The 12464-nt window shown below is 40.3% G+C and overlaps 1 protein-coding gene across 1 annotated transcript in view; it reads left to right on the forward strand.

Annotated features, from left to right (window-relative positions):
• mtcl2 (microtubule crosslinking factor 2) overlaps positions 1-12464 on the forward strand; it is a 59777-nt gene that overhangs the window by 39122 nt on the left and 8191 nt on the right. The window contains exons 6-19 of the mRNA XM_088407309.1: positions 1215-1382; positions 1463-1616; positions 2328-2871; positions 2998-3298; positions 3988-4203; positions 6755-6892; positions 7936-8040; positions 8217-8447; positions 8837-8953; positions 9033-9200; positions 10275-10421; positions 10495-10596; positions 11557-11621; positions 11722-11869. Of these exons, the coding sequence (XP_088263435.1) occupies positions 1215-1382; positions 1463-1616; positions 2328-2871; positions 2998-3298; positions 3988-4203; positions 6755-6892; positions 7936-8040; positions 8217-8447; positions 8837-8953; positions 9033-9200; positions 10275-10421; positions 10495-10596; positions 11557-11621; positions 11722-11869 (2604 nt within the window). The remainder of the gene's footprint in view (positions 1-1214; positions 1383-1462; positions 1617-2327; positions 2872-2997; positions 3299-3987; positions 4204-6754; positions 6893-7935; positions 8041-8216; positions 8448-8836; positions 8954-9032; positions 9201-10274; positions 10422-10494; positions 10597-11556; positions 11622-11721; positions 11870-12464) is intronic.

Raw genomic sequence — 12464 nt, forward strand, 5'->3', positions numbered from 1 at the left:
AAAAGTTATGTCTTCAGCTGATTCAATTAAGAGTGCACCAATTACAAAATACTGAGAGGGATTCCATTTAACTCGTTTATTAATTGTGGTCTTTTGGCATGTACACACAATCATAAACTTAATGGAACGCGGATGGTGCTTAAAAATCAACTCAAGCAAGGAAAAGGAAAAACAACTGCTCGGAGCGCATTCAATGTTACACAGGCGCTGTGTTCACAGACTGCTCACAATGTGGGAAATGTGATTTTTTCTCAACTCCCAACAAAGAATGAACGAAAGAAAATAGGAAGGATTTAGGAAGAGGAGATTTATTTGTTTATTAGTTATCAGTTTTGCTATACTTTCGACATTGGCTGGATGGATGAATGGCAATGACAATAAAGCAAAAAATATAACACACTTTATTTGTGCTGCTTCCATACAAAATGAAGAGAAATTGTCCTAGAACTGACACATCATATGTACACATCAACAACTCTATTAGACACTGTAACACTGGGACCAATAATTTTGTAAGGAAAAGTTTTGTCCTTCACATGTCCCTACCTGCCCAAATAAATAAGAATTATTGTTTTTTTTTCTTCTTCTTTGACAATATCCTGTTCTTTGACTCACTTGTTGATGTTTTATGCACATTTTCAGCCCACTCATTGTTTTACATTTTTGTTTGTATCGCGGAGATAAAACCAACATTTCAAGGACTATACATGTCAAGACTAGAAAGGAGCTGATTTTCGCATTGGCTGTTCTCATCAGCTTCCTGTCCAAAGCACATACCATAAATGGTGGTGAATGTGCTGCCCCTCATCTCGCTTTATGTGTGTGAAACACTTCACTGGCTGTAAAGCAAATATACCCGCTGAGTTGTCAGGGAGGTGCGGTTGAATCCGATCATCTTAGGTCGTACACATAAATGCATATATATCCAGTGCATCTGCACACCACCGGCCAAAATTTTGAAAATGTAGCTTAAATTAACAATATCAAGTCATTCTAATGAAAGTTTTAGCAACAGGGATCTGATAAATGTGTTTAACACCCCTTAAGCTGTTGTTTCAAAGTACTGTGCTGCCACCTGTTGGCGAAGAGTTTTTATTACATGTTCGCGCTGCAACACGGTGTTGTCTCAGTCGATGTCACATTTAATCATAACACCCAGACCTACGCTCCAGCTACGGCATTTTTTGTGCTTCTCTTTTATTCCATCGCCACAGGAGGACAGCTCAGACCTGAAGTGTCAGCTCCACTTCGCCAAAGAGGAATCGGCACTGATGTGCAAGAAGCTGACCAAATTGGTAAAGGACAGCGAGGCCATGAAGGAGGAGCTGGCCAAATATAGATCCCTTTATGGTGATGTTGACGCCTCCATCACCGTAGAGGAGGTATTTATTGTGGATGTTTGGATCCTAATTTGAACTTGGAAAGGTTGTAGATGAGCTCATTTTTGTTCGATTCCGCTCAGGTTGCCGACTCCCCCCATACTCGTGAGGCGGAGGTCAGAGTTCACCTGAAGCTCGTGGAAGAGGAGGCCAACCTGCTGAGTCGGCGAATCGTGGAGCTGGAAGTGGAGAACAGAGGCCTCAGAGCTGAGATGGATGATATGAAAGGGCCGCAAGGTAGCGTTTTATGTTTGGAATTTGTTTTGTTTTTTTAGATGCGCTTAAATTAGATTTTCCAAAACGGGGGGGAGGCTTGTTTTCGAAAATATCGCGAAATCCATCAATCTGTTGCTCAGAGTCCTCATAAACGCCCCTGCTATATTGCCTTTGTTAAACTTTTCTTCAGCCACTGAATTTTTTTTATGTGGAGATTTAAGGAGAGAAATAAATACGATATGCAAATGAGTACTGTCAAACTGTAAACGAATAAACAGATGTCGTATAATATTCAAAGGTGAATGTGAACTGCAGCAAGAATATTCAGATGCATTGTAATAGAAAACTCTGTAATAAAACGCTTGAAAATAAATAAATAAATCCCTATAATTGAACGCCTTGACTAATCAGAGATACGTCAAAACACGTCTTTGGGATTGAATGGGTTGATTTTGAAATTGAAACAAGTTTTGCGCAAGCTTTGAAAGTTTACATTAAAACTGGTTTAAAATCAGTATATTGTAGCGTGAGAAAAACTTCCACAGGATTTTGTTAATGAATCAAACTTTGAAATAAATGTTCGTTTGGGTTTGTTTCTGTGATTACAATTGTTTAAAATCGTAATGATCGAGAATGACTCATTCTCATTTTATGCTATTCGACACAATTAAGGATATCCGATAACGGCTAGCTTGAACCCCACCCCCCACCCCCACCCCCGCTCTACTTTAGATGGACCTCAAGATCTTCACGGAGTCGGAAGTGTTCCGGCGACCGGGCCAGCCGTCGGGGCCAGCGCTTCGTCAGAAAACGTCATGGAGCTTCAGAGACACCTTCAGTTTGTGGAGGAGGAGGCGGAGCTCCTGAGGAGATCCCTGATCGAGATGGAAGAGCAGAACAAGCTCCTGATGAACGAGATCAACCGCTACAAATCGGAGCTGCCGCCGCCGCCGCCGGCGAGCCTCGCTTCCGGTTCTGCGACGTCGCTGTCGGAGAGGCTGCTTCACGATGGATCGCTTCACTCGGCGCCGGAGGGAGCGGTGCTCATCAGTCCGGATGTGTCGCCCCAGGAGGAGGAACTTCGAGTCGCCCGGCTTCAGATCGGGGAGCTGGGCGGGAAAGTGAAAAAGCTTCAGTACGAGAACCGAGTGCTCTTGTCCAACTTGCAGCGGTGTGACCTGGCTTCCTACCAGCCTCCGTCCTCCTCCTCATCTTTGCGGGTGGCCCTGGAGACGGACGAAGAGGCTGGAGATTCGGCCGAGTGTCTCCCTACCAGGTAGCGCTCCTGTGTGGAGTTTGCATGTTCTCCCCATGCCCGCGCGGGTTCCCCCCGGCTCTATCGGGTCGGATAACAATGCTGGTCGTGATCTGTTTCACCGTTTTATTTCTGTCTGTTCTTCAGTTCACCGCATCGCAAAGAGCCGTTAGGAGTGGAGAACGCCTCGCTGGAGAGCACAGAACAAAGCAACAAGACGGACAAAAGCGCCGGGTCAAAAGCCTCACCGTTTGGTCCCCTCGGGCTCAAGGACCATGACGCTTTGCTCGCCATGAGGGACCAAGCTCGCTTGATTTCCACCGCCATACAGCTCCTCACCGCACCGGAGTCCAATTGCCTTCCGTCCTCACCGTCCCTCTATCACAACGTTTGCAGCAACGACGCGGCTCAACCGTGTGATGTGGAAAAAGCGCAGCCTCACTGCCAGGTCCCGGTTTCTTTTTTTTTTTTTTTTCCTCTGTAGTTTCCTGAAAAAAAAGTTCATTTTTACTGATACAGTGGTTCCAAAATCACTAACACGTTTCACATGCGGCACACTTACTTTGACATGGAACTAAACATTGTGCACAATTATAGAATCAAAGTAATGAAATTAAAAAATGTACTCCAAAAGCAACAAAGCTTCTCTTTGTCCAGCCAATCGCAGCAACATATAGTATTGTATTAGAATTCATTAATGCACCGAATAATAGTAATACGTGCTGAACATGACGAGACCAATTGAAAAATAAACCACAGTTTCCTTAATAACATATGGAAATGAGTTCCCTGGTATGCTTTTATTTTTAATTATTTTTGTATAGAATCCAAAGAAAACATTTGCAAACATTTCCTTCTACTTTGAAATAATTGAAAAAAGGTTTGACAGTGAAACAAAATTCAATTTTCAAAATATTTGACATCAATCGATTATTAAAACGATCATTAGTTGCAGCCCTACAAATTTGGTCTATGAAACTGCACTTATTAAATCAGGAAAAAAAATGATTGTTTTTTTTCCCCACACAGAAGCCGAATAAACGCTTGACTACAGCCTCGCAGATTGCAAACCGGCATACGTCCGACTTGAACAGCAAATAGCATTTTAGTGAAATGGACCATCTGTGTTCCCAACAGATCTCGGAGCTTTCCGATTTGGCCGACAGGCCGCTGGTTGGCGCTCTAACCAGCAGGCTCCAAGCCCTGCACGGCCAGCTGCAGGTTTTCGTGGAGCGTGTCGACAGCCTGGGTAAATCCTCACTTGGTGAGGGTCAACCTCCCTTGACCTCATCAGCCAATGTATTACTACCCTGCGCCCGAGATGAGCATGCGCTCAAAACCGCAGAAGAGAAGGTAAAGCATGTGACATTCACTCCTCCGTGTCATTTCTTCTCATTCGGTTTATTTTCTTTTCTTTAAGCTTTTTTTTTTTTTCTGTTTCAATTCTTTTCTTATTCCTGCAACCCGCTAATCCTACTTTCTGGGCCGATTCCCAATCCCGTGGTTGTTGCGCTGGATTTACAATGCGGATTCAAATCTGAGTCGTCGTAAAATAATCACTTTTTGTTTGGATTTACCAAAGTCCCGAAAAAAATCTGACGTGTTTGAATATGCAGAATTGAGTTGCTAATGTAAGCCTCCCTCTGTGGCCTCTGCATGCAGTGGGGTCAACGTCATAACCCAATTTTTAAAACTGCCGCAGGCTTCAAAAGGAGCGGACATGAGTTGAAAATTTGTTTTCATAGTGTGTATTACACCTTAATTGTTCTTGAAATAGTAACAATTGTTCAAGAATATTCCACATGCTTTTTCAGATCCATTTAAAATCCATTATGATTACTTGAGATGGGACCAGATCTCGTACGATGAGATCTCGCGAGATTAGAACGCAATGAGACTTGTTGTCCTTGCAAAGCACCAGATCTGTTTGCGCTCTGCATGACAATCAAACGCCAAACGAGAACTTCAAAATAAACGTTACCCTACCAAATAATATAATGACACGAACGTATGTTTTTATTTTGAAGTTGTTTGACTCGCTGACGGTTGATCCAGGAGTCGCGAGTCAAAGGGTAGCATAAATTAGCTGCTAGCTAGCAGCGCTTGAGTGCCCAAATGAGAAATCAGATTACTTTTTAGAGCCAGGCTAAGAAACACAAATTTGAGGCTGATAGCCTGACAGTTGCCGTTCCTACTGATCACTTTCGAGCAAACTCATGTCTCCTTTTGTGTTTTCATTTGCTCGGATTATGTTTATTATTGCAATGCATCTTGTTAATTTTCTGCTCAATTAAAAAAACATTGAGACCTGGAAAATTTATATTTAACAAAAATTCAAAGTAAATTACAAATTTGCCTAATTTTCGTGGACACTTTTTTGTGAGACATCTCGTCTTGTGGAATTTTTGTCTCGCCCCGTCCCTAATGAACACCATACACAACACTTTAGAAGTCCCCCAAAATCACCAGCGTTGGTTGGAAGATTTGCATTTGCAAAACCATAATTTTTGAGAAAATCACAAAAAATGCATGACTGTAAAATCAAAAATATTGCATCATCAAAGAAAGCAAGCTATTTTCATATATCTTTCATATATATATATATATATATATATATATATATATATATATATATATATATATATATATATATATATATATATATATATATATATATATATATATATATATACTGTATATATATAGTTGTGTGGGGGGATTCACATCTAATGTACTAAATTGGGCATAGGAGATTTCATCCCAACGGCTGTGATATGTGAATTAGCATCACCATGAAATGTATAAAGTGATGCACTAAGGGGAATATGACTTTAATAATCCAAATTGAGTTGTCACCAAAATCATGAAAATCATACACTACTACATACACTACTAGTTATGTTTATTTGACAACAAAACCATGGGGATATCCCATATTTGTAAAAAAAAAAAATATATATATATATATATATATATATATATATATATATATATATATATATATATATATATATATATATATATATATATATATATATATATATATATATATATATATATATATATATATTTAATATAGAATGTATGTATTTTTACAGACTTTCAAATGAACGTATCTTGGTGGGGTGGATGCATGCAATTTGTCTTAAATTCAATCATCGCATTCCTATTTCACCTTTTTCCTTCATCTCAATTTTGATATGATTATTCAGCAAAGTGAAATAATTTTTAGACTCCATTCGAGGCCAAGTCTGAGTCCAAACACCCCTCCCCTCCTTTTTTTCTCCCCCCCCCCCCCCCCCGCCTTCCTGTTGTCCTTCTCTCTGCATGGTCACCACCATAACACTTTGTCTTTCACCCCCCCCGTTGGCCTCTTTTTAAATCCCGCCTTTTCTGCCATTTTTCTTGCTCCTCTCACCTTCATCACACTTCACGTCTCTCCCTCCCCCCTCTTGCAATCTTCCTTGCAACACTTGGCGTTGTGTCCCTCGCGTTGACCTTTCACACGTACTCCTTCTCTCGCTGTCTTTTCTTTCCCCCGTTTGTCCTCCTTCTGCCCTCTTGTTTCCTCTTCTGTGTCTGTGTCCACCCCGCAGCCTTTTTTTATTTCCTCGGTTTTGCTTTTCTTTTTTTTCTCCACTCTCTCCTTCTCTTCCCTGACCAAGCTCTTCTTCCTCTACATCCTATTTTTCGTCATGTGAAAACCACCGCTTGTCATTTTTGTATGTGTGTATGTCACGCGTATGCATTTTTTATGGTATTATTTGTTGCACTGTTTTTTTTTTAACTCTTTTGTTTTTGCTTTCTTTTCCACCCACCCTCGCTTTCCGTTCGCTATGATTTTGTTGTTTGTATGTTTGTTTTTCATTTCTTTCTTCATTGACTCGCCCACGCATGAATGCAGCAGCCTGATTGTAGGGACCAGTTGCAGCCGGGGTTCAAAAACAAAACGGAAGGAAACGGACATGAGGACGATGACAGGGGAAGAAAAAAGCACACTGAACAAGCTCAGGAGGACAAACAAGAGACACAAGATGCACCGGTAAATAACACACGTCTTGTTTTGATATAATATGCTCAGAATGTTAGTGTATTCTTCTAGTGTATTTTCAGTTTTATAGCCTACTTTATTATTTGCTCGATTGTGGAATTTAGTCTACAATAAAACTCATGAATCTTGAACTTCCAATTCTTGGCTCAGCGGCAATACAATTGGTCTGACTTACAGTACACAGTAAGTGAAATAGCGCTGAACTATTTATAGCTCTTTCAGAGTGATTCAGTGGCATTCCCAGGCCTGAGGGTGGGTTAGACCTGGTGATGGTAAAAACAAGCCATTAGAGAGGGAGATCTGCGCTACTGTGGGCGTGTTCGCGGCCGACCTCAATCATAGCCAATCAAAGGCTTCTCTTATTCACTTTCAATCTCAAAGACAAGATTGATACGTCTTTTCAGAGTGGAAACCTAGCCCTTAATTCACAGGTATTTATTTATATTTTTTTTTCAGAGCTGTCAGTTGAAGCGTTAAATGTGGATCAATTCAAATTTCATGAAGCATAAATGTGTCAGCTGAACTCTGCTAACTTTGGAACCAGACTTGGCGGAGTCGCCGGCAGAAAGGCAGTCAAAGATGGAGATTTATGTAGTTTTACTTGAAAAACTTGCCCGAAGGCTCATTGCGAAAAAAAAGCACATTTTGCAAAGTTCAAACACTGTATTAGTTGTTCATCTTTGGAGTGCAAAAAAAACACGCTGCTGAAAATTCCTCCCTGCAGAGCCACAGAAATTTTGAGACTGCAAGACTACAGGAAATGCAAGAATTTATTTGATTTGGTAGTTGTATTCATCAAAGGAAGCTATTACAACAGTTATTGTAACAAAATACATTTCGTTGGACAATTTTTCTTATTATGATTAATTATGAAAGTGTGCCTTTAATAGGTTAAAAAAATAATTATTTCAGAGCAGTTTTTTTTTTTTTTCAAGCATTAGGGCAAAAGTGTGGCGTGGTATAACAAACAAATGTGGCTTAGAAGTAACAATATACTAACAATGATATAATGATAATAATGTGTTTTTTTTCAGTCCATTGATTCCAATACCAAGCCAGGTGAAACAGATGGTTCCGCTCAAGAGGAGCTTGACAAGGAGACGGAGTCTGAGAGGGAAATGACACAAAAATTCTCACAGGTCAGTCATGCGTCACAGTGACATGCTTGTAAATAATTATCAGAAAAACTCAAACGAAGGCCTCAAGAGTTTTCCTTTAACCGAGATCCTTGAGTTACTCGAGGACTCGCTTGCCCCCTAAATGTGAGCGTGAGAAATGATCCGGATGGCTTTTGATCTTTTTGTCCATCTCTCAGCTCCATGAGGAGCAGCAGAAGGCTCTGCTCCGCCGGGACTTCCAGCTGCAAAGTTTAGGCCTCCAGGCTCGGCTCCAACACAAGTTATGGGGCCAGGAGAGGAAACTGCTGGTACAGGAGTCTCAGCACCTCAAACAAGCGCTATTGCTGCTCAGCCTCAAGCTACGCTGTTTCCTTAAGCACTGGAGGCTGGGCTGCAAGAAGGACACAGAGTGGAAGGACATTCTGGAGGTACGCAACTCTGCTGTCATGGCATGACAGAATCATCAACCCATAATTACCGGTACTAGATTAAAAACAAAAATAATAAAAAATGCTGATTTCACTATTGAGGCATGGGGTATGTGCTAACAAGTCATAGGAATTTCAGCGTCATGCTATAGGTGGCAGACAAGTAATAAAAGGCAGAAAAGGTGAAGCTTTCATCAGAAAGGAGTTAAACTGAGCTGACATCATTCTCTTTTGTGCAGAAGATTAGTTGTTGACTCCGATTGTGTTCTTTTCTCTATTCTCTCCTATTGATTGACCATTTTGTGTTTAGTCTAAGCCTTCTGCTAGCAAAATAATGACTGTAGATGTCATTAGACACTAAGGTAAATTACTGTGCTCTGATTATTTAGATGAACAACCTGAAGGACCTCTACCTTTTATTGGAGGAGGATAACCTGACAAGCCCCGTCCACTTAACTGGGAAAAAAGTAGATGGAGACCAACAAGTGCTTGGCCCAGCAATCAAGGTTGGTAACACATTCATAAACACATGCTTGCTCATTTCCTAAACACACTCTCAACATGGATTTCATTTTCACTCTTTAGTCGAGCGCAGTGAGCAGCACTCTGGCAGACCTCAAGGTGGCGCTGCAGGACCTGAGTGACGAGCTGCGGCAGGAGAGGCAAGGCTCCCAGGAACTCACCCAGCAGTTTGCCAAGGCCAAGGCATCATGGGAAGTGGAGAGGGCCGAACTCAAAAGCCTCATCACTCAGGTGGGCGAGGGAGAGTACGGTTATAATCTACTGTACGATTGGCAAATTGAACCTCATAAACCACATTTGATTTTTTTTTCCTTCCTCGAGATGGCACACGTCTGTCAATTTCGACCCAATTTGGGCCATTGAACTTGATACATCTAACGAAAAGCATTAAAAGAAGACACTCAGAGGCTAAAAAATAAAATAGATTGTCAAAATAGGTAGAGGTTCAAAAGAAGCACCATATGTTAATTCCTACATGCTTGCAAATGGGATTTATTTGATTGCAAAGTTTAGGTACTGTATGACTATCAACACCGAGCTGTTTTATGCCACAATGAAGTAGTCGAATGTCTTGTAAACAATATTCTGACCCTCATTACCGATTCAACACATGATCAAAAGTTGACGCCTTGCTTGGTGAACAACACTCAGGATGTTGTTGTTGTTCACGCTTGCGTGTGAGCTTTATTTGATTAAATAACTCAAATCCGATTGGGAGTTAGATGGCGAGTCGGCGTGCCTCCTCTCATAAACCGCTAAATGTGTTGTTCACTTAAATGGCCTCTCTTGTTGACTGGGCGCTGAATGAGGTTCTTCATTAGGCTACCTTCAACATTAACAACACCTTGTGTCCACGGGGGACTGAATCGGAACTAAACATCATATTCCACGTTTATGACCCACCCCTAGCCAGAAAGCAATTGTGTGTATGTGTGTTGCACCGTGTGTGTCAAAATGACAGGATACTCGCCTGGGTCGTATGAACTTACGAGATGGCAGCAGCCTGGAGAAAAAGGGAATTCTAAGATGCTCATAAAAAATTCAAGAAATCACACTTACTAGTTGAAATGGTGTCCAATTTATGGAGTGTGAAGCGATGGGCGAGAAAGAGAGAGAGATTTATTCTCGATGATTACGGTGACTGCAGCATGGCGATTGAGTGTTTGGCATGTACGTGCCTCACAATACTGAGGTTCACAATACATAGAACATGTTATTAAAAAAAAAAAAAAAACTCTGGGTGGACTTCCCTTCAAAAATAATCGAATGATGTTTAATATGATTCTTTGTTTTGTTTTTTCCTAGCTTGAGACCAAGGCAGCTAAAGCAGGAACGCTATCTGGTGATGCAATGGACCCTCCAGACCTGAAGGTGGCACTGAAGAGGGAGCGTGAAGAGCACCAGCACCTTCTTGCCGAGTCCTACGCAGCCGTGATGGACTTGACAAAACAGGTAGATAACATTTGGGTGTTACAAACAGTATTTAGAGGGCACCTCTCATATTTTGTGTTTTTTACCATGGCAGCTTCAGATCGGAGAGAGGAACTGGGGGAGGGAGAAGCTGGAGCTGTTAGAGCGGTTCAGCCAGGAGAGAGCTCAGTGGGAGCAGATGCTGAGAGAGACTAAGGTATGTGTGTGTAGAAAAAAAAGTCAAAGATAAGAAGCTTGTGTGCCTTGAGATAATGGAAGCTGAAAGTGGGGGATGGCGTGCATCGCTGATAAGACTTTGCTCGGCACTACAGTACTTTCATCAGATGCGTTCCTGTCATGGTTCACATTGTATATTTTGATGTTTTACTGAAACTCGGAGAGCCCTTGGACTGCTTAAAAGTACCACTTTAACTCTTTAAGATATTTTTACGTTTTTTTTTAAAGTAGCCAGATTTTCAATCTCAATTACTTATTTCTTCTTTTTTCACATGTTTCGGCAAAACGTACTGTAGGTCTAAAAATGTCTGTTAGTAAGTAAATCCAGCTCAAAAATAATTGATGATTTTAGTACTTAAAGAGACAGTGTGTAAGATTTAGAGTGTTTTAATAAAAAAGAAATAAATTAAATGATTGTAAATTTCAAAAACCTGAAAATGAATATGTTATTAATGACCAGCAGTATGTTTTAAATATAATCATAGGTCTAGTTAACATTAAATTATATTACATGAGGGGTGGCACTTCTCCGGAGGCGGCCATGTTTGTTATAGTTACGGACAATGGTAAATGCAGCACCTGCAACACCTCCTGCTGTCCATAATGAAAAACTATATAAATACTACACAATATTACTTTAAGTACTTAAAAAAAAAGTGATATTGATAGGTACTTACTGTACTTTAGGTAAATAAGTACTGAAGTAATAAATTAGTTTAGGCAATCACCTGAGCACTTTGGTACCAAAATAATTGATTTATTTTAGTGCAATTGTACCCAAAGCTATAATTGATTACTTTATGTTCTGCCGAAAACATATCTTTTGCCGAAAATATTCAAATCAAAAACCAAGCCAGACAGTTTCTGCTGAGTAGGCATCACAGCATTTAAATATGATAAATTTATAAAACTTTTTTGTCTTTTTACAATATCTCCACAGTCAAAAACATTAAGCGGTGAGTCCTCTGTAGATACATTTGTCACCAATGGGATGGGATCACCAAGGTAAAGATTCTGCAGTATCAATACATGGAGAGTGTTTTGGAGCATTCCATTTGAATTACAGTCTGTTTTTTGTTTTCTTTTGTTTTTTTTTTATGTAAAGTAATAAATCCACACCAGAGCTAGATGAGCCAGAGTTCCGGACAGCAGTTGACCTGAGAGGCTTGGTCAACTTGGCAGCCCCGCCTCCTTTGTCCTCTCCGCAGCTGAGTGACTCCAACAAGAAGAACTGGACCTGCCTGACTGATGAGGTTAATTCATAACACTTTTTTTTTAATAAAAAATTTTGAATACATTCGGTTCAAAGTGACCGAAAATGACATTTTGACTGTTAATTGGTTAAAATTTGCTTTGCACTCAGCAAGTAAATTAGCTGTGATGCCCTGTGTGCCATTTGTTTTGATTATTGTTTACTTTGTTTATTATTATTTGTAAGTATCAAGCCTTGTAGCCTTGTTTATTTAATGCTTGTTAAAAAAAAAAGGCCAATAAATGGTCATGTTCACCGGTTAGACATTTGTGAGAAACTAAACACAAAGGAGAAAAGGCATTCATTTCTGCTCATGCATGAGGAGAACGTAGAAGGACTGCACGGATACAACTCTGCTTCGTTTTGAAGCAGTCCCTCCAAACCCTCTCTTTGTATTTGGTTCAGAGGTCCCAAGTTTACATGAAGGTTCCAGATCAAACGTTGACCAAATATGTTGAATAACGATAATTAATAATCGTGATTTCATTATTGACCAAAATATTTGTGATTATTATTTTGGACATAACCTTGCAGCCCTAATGTGAAAACACCCTATGGTTGGATATATAATAAAAATATTATAAATTGCTGTAAAT

Source organism: Hippichthys cyanospilos, chromosome 2 (assembly GCF_059441005.1).
Source record: "Hippichthys cyanospilos isolate Australia breed blue-spotted pipefish chromosome 2, RoL_Hcya_1.0, whole genome shotgun sequence".
Lineage (NCBI taxonomy): Eukaryota > Metazoa > Chordata > Actinopteri > Syngnathiformes > Syngnathidae > Hippichthys > Hippichthys cyanospilos.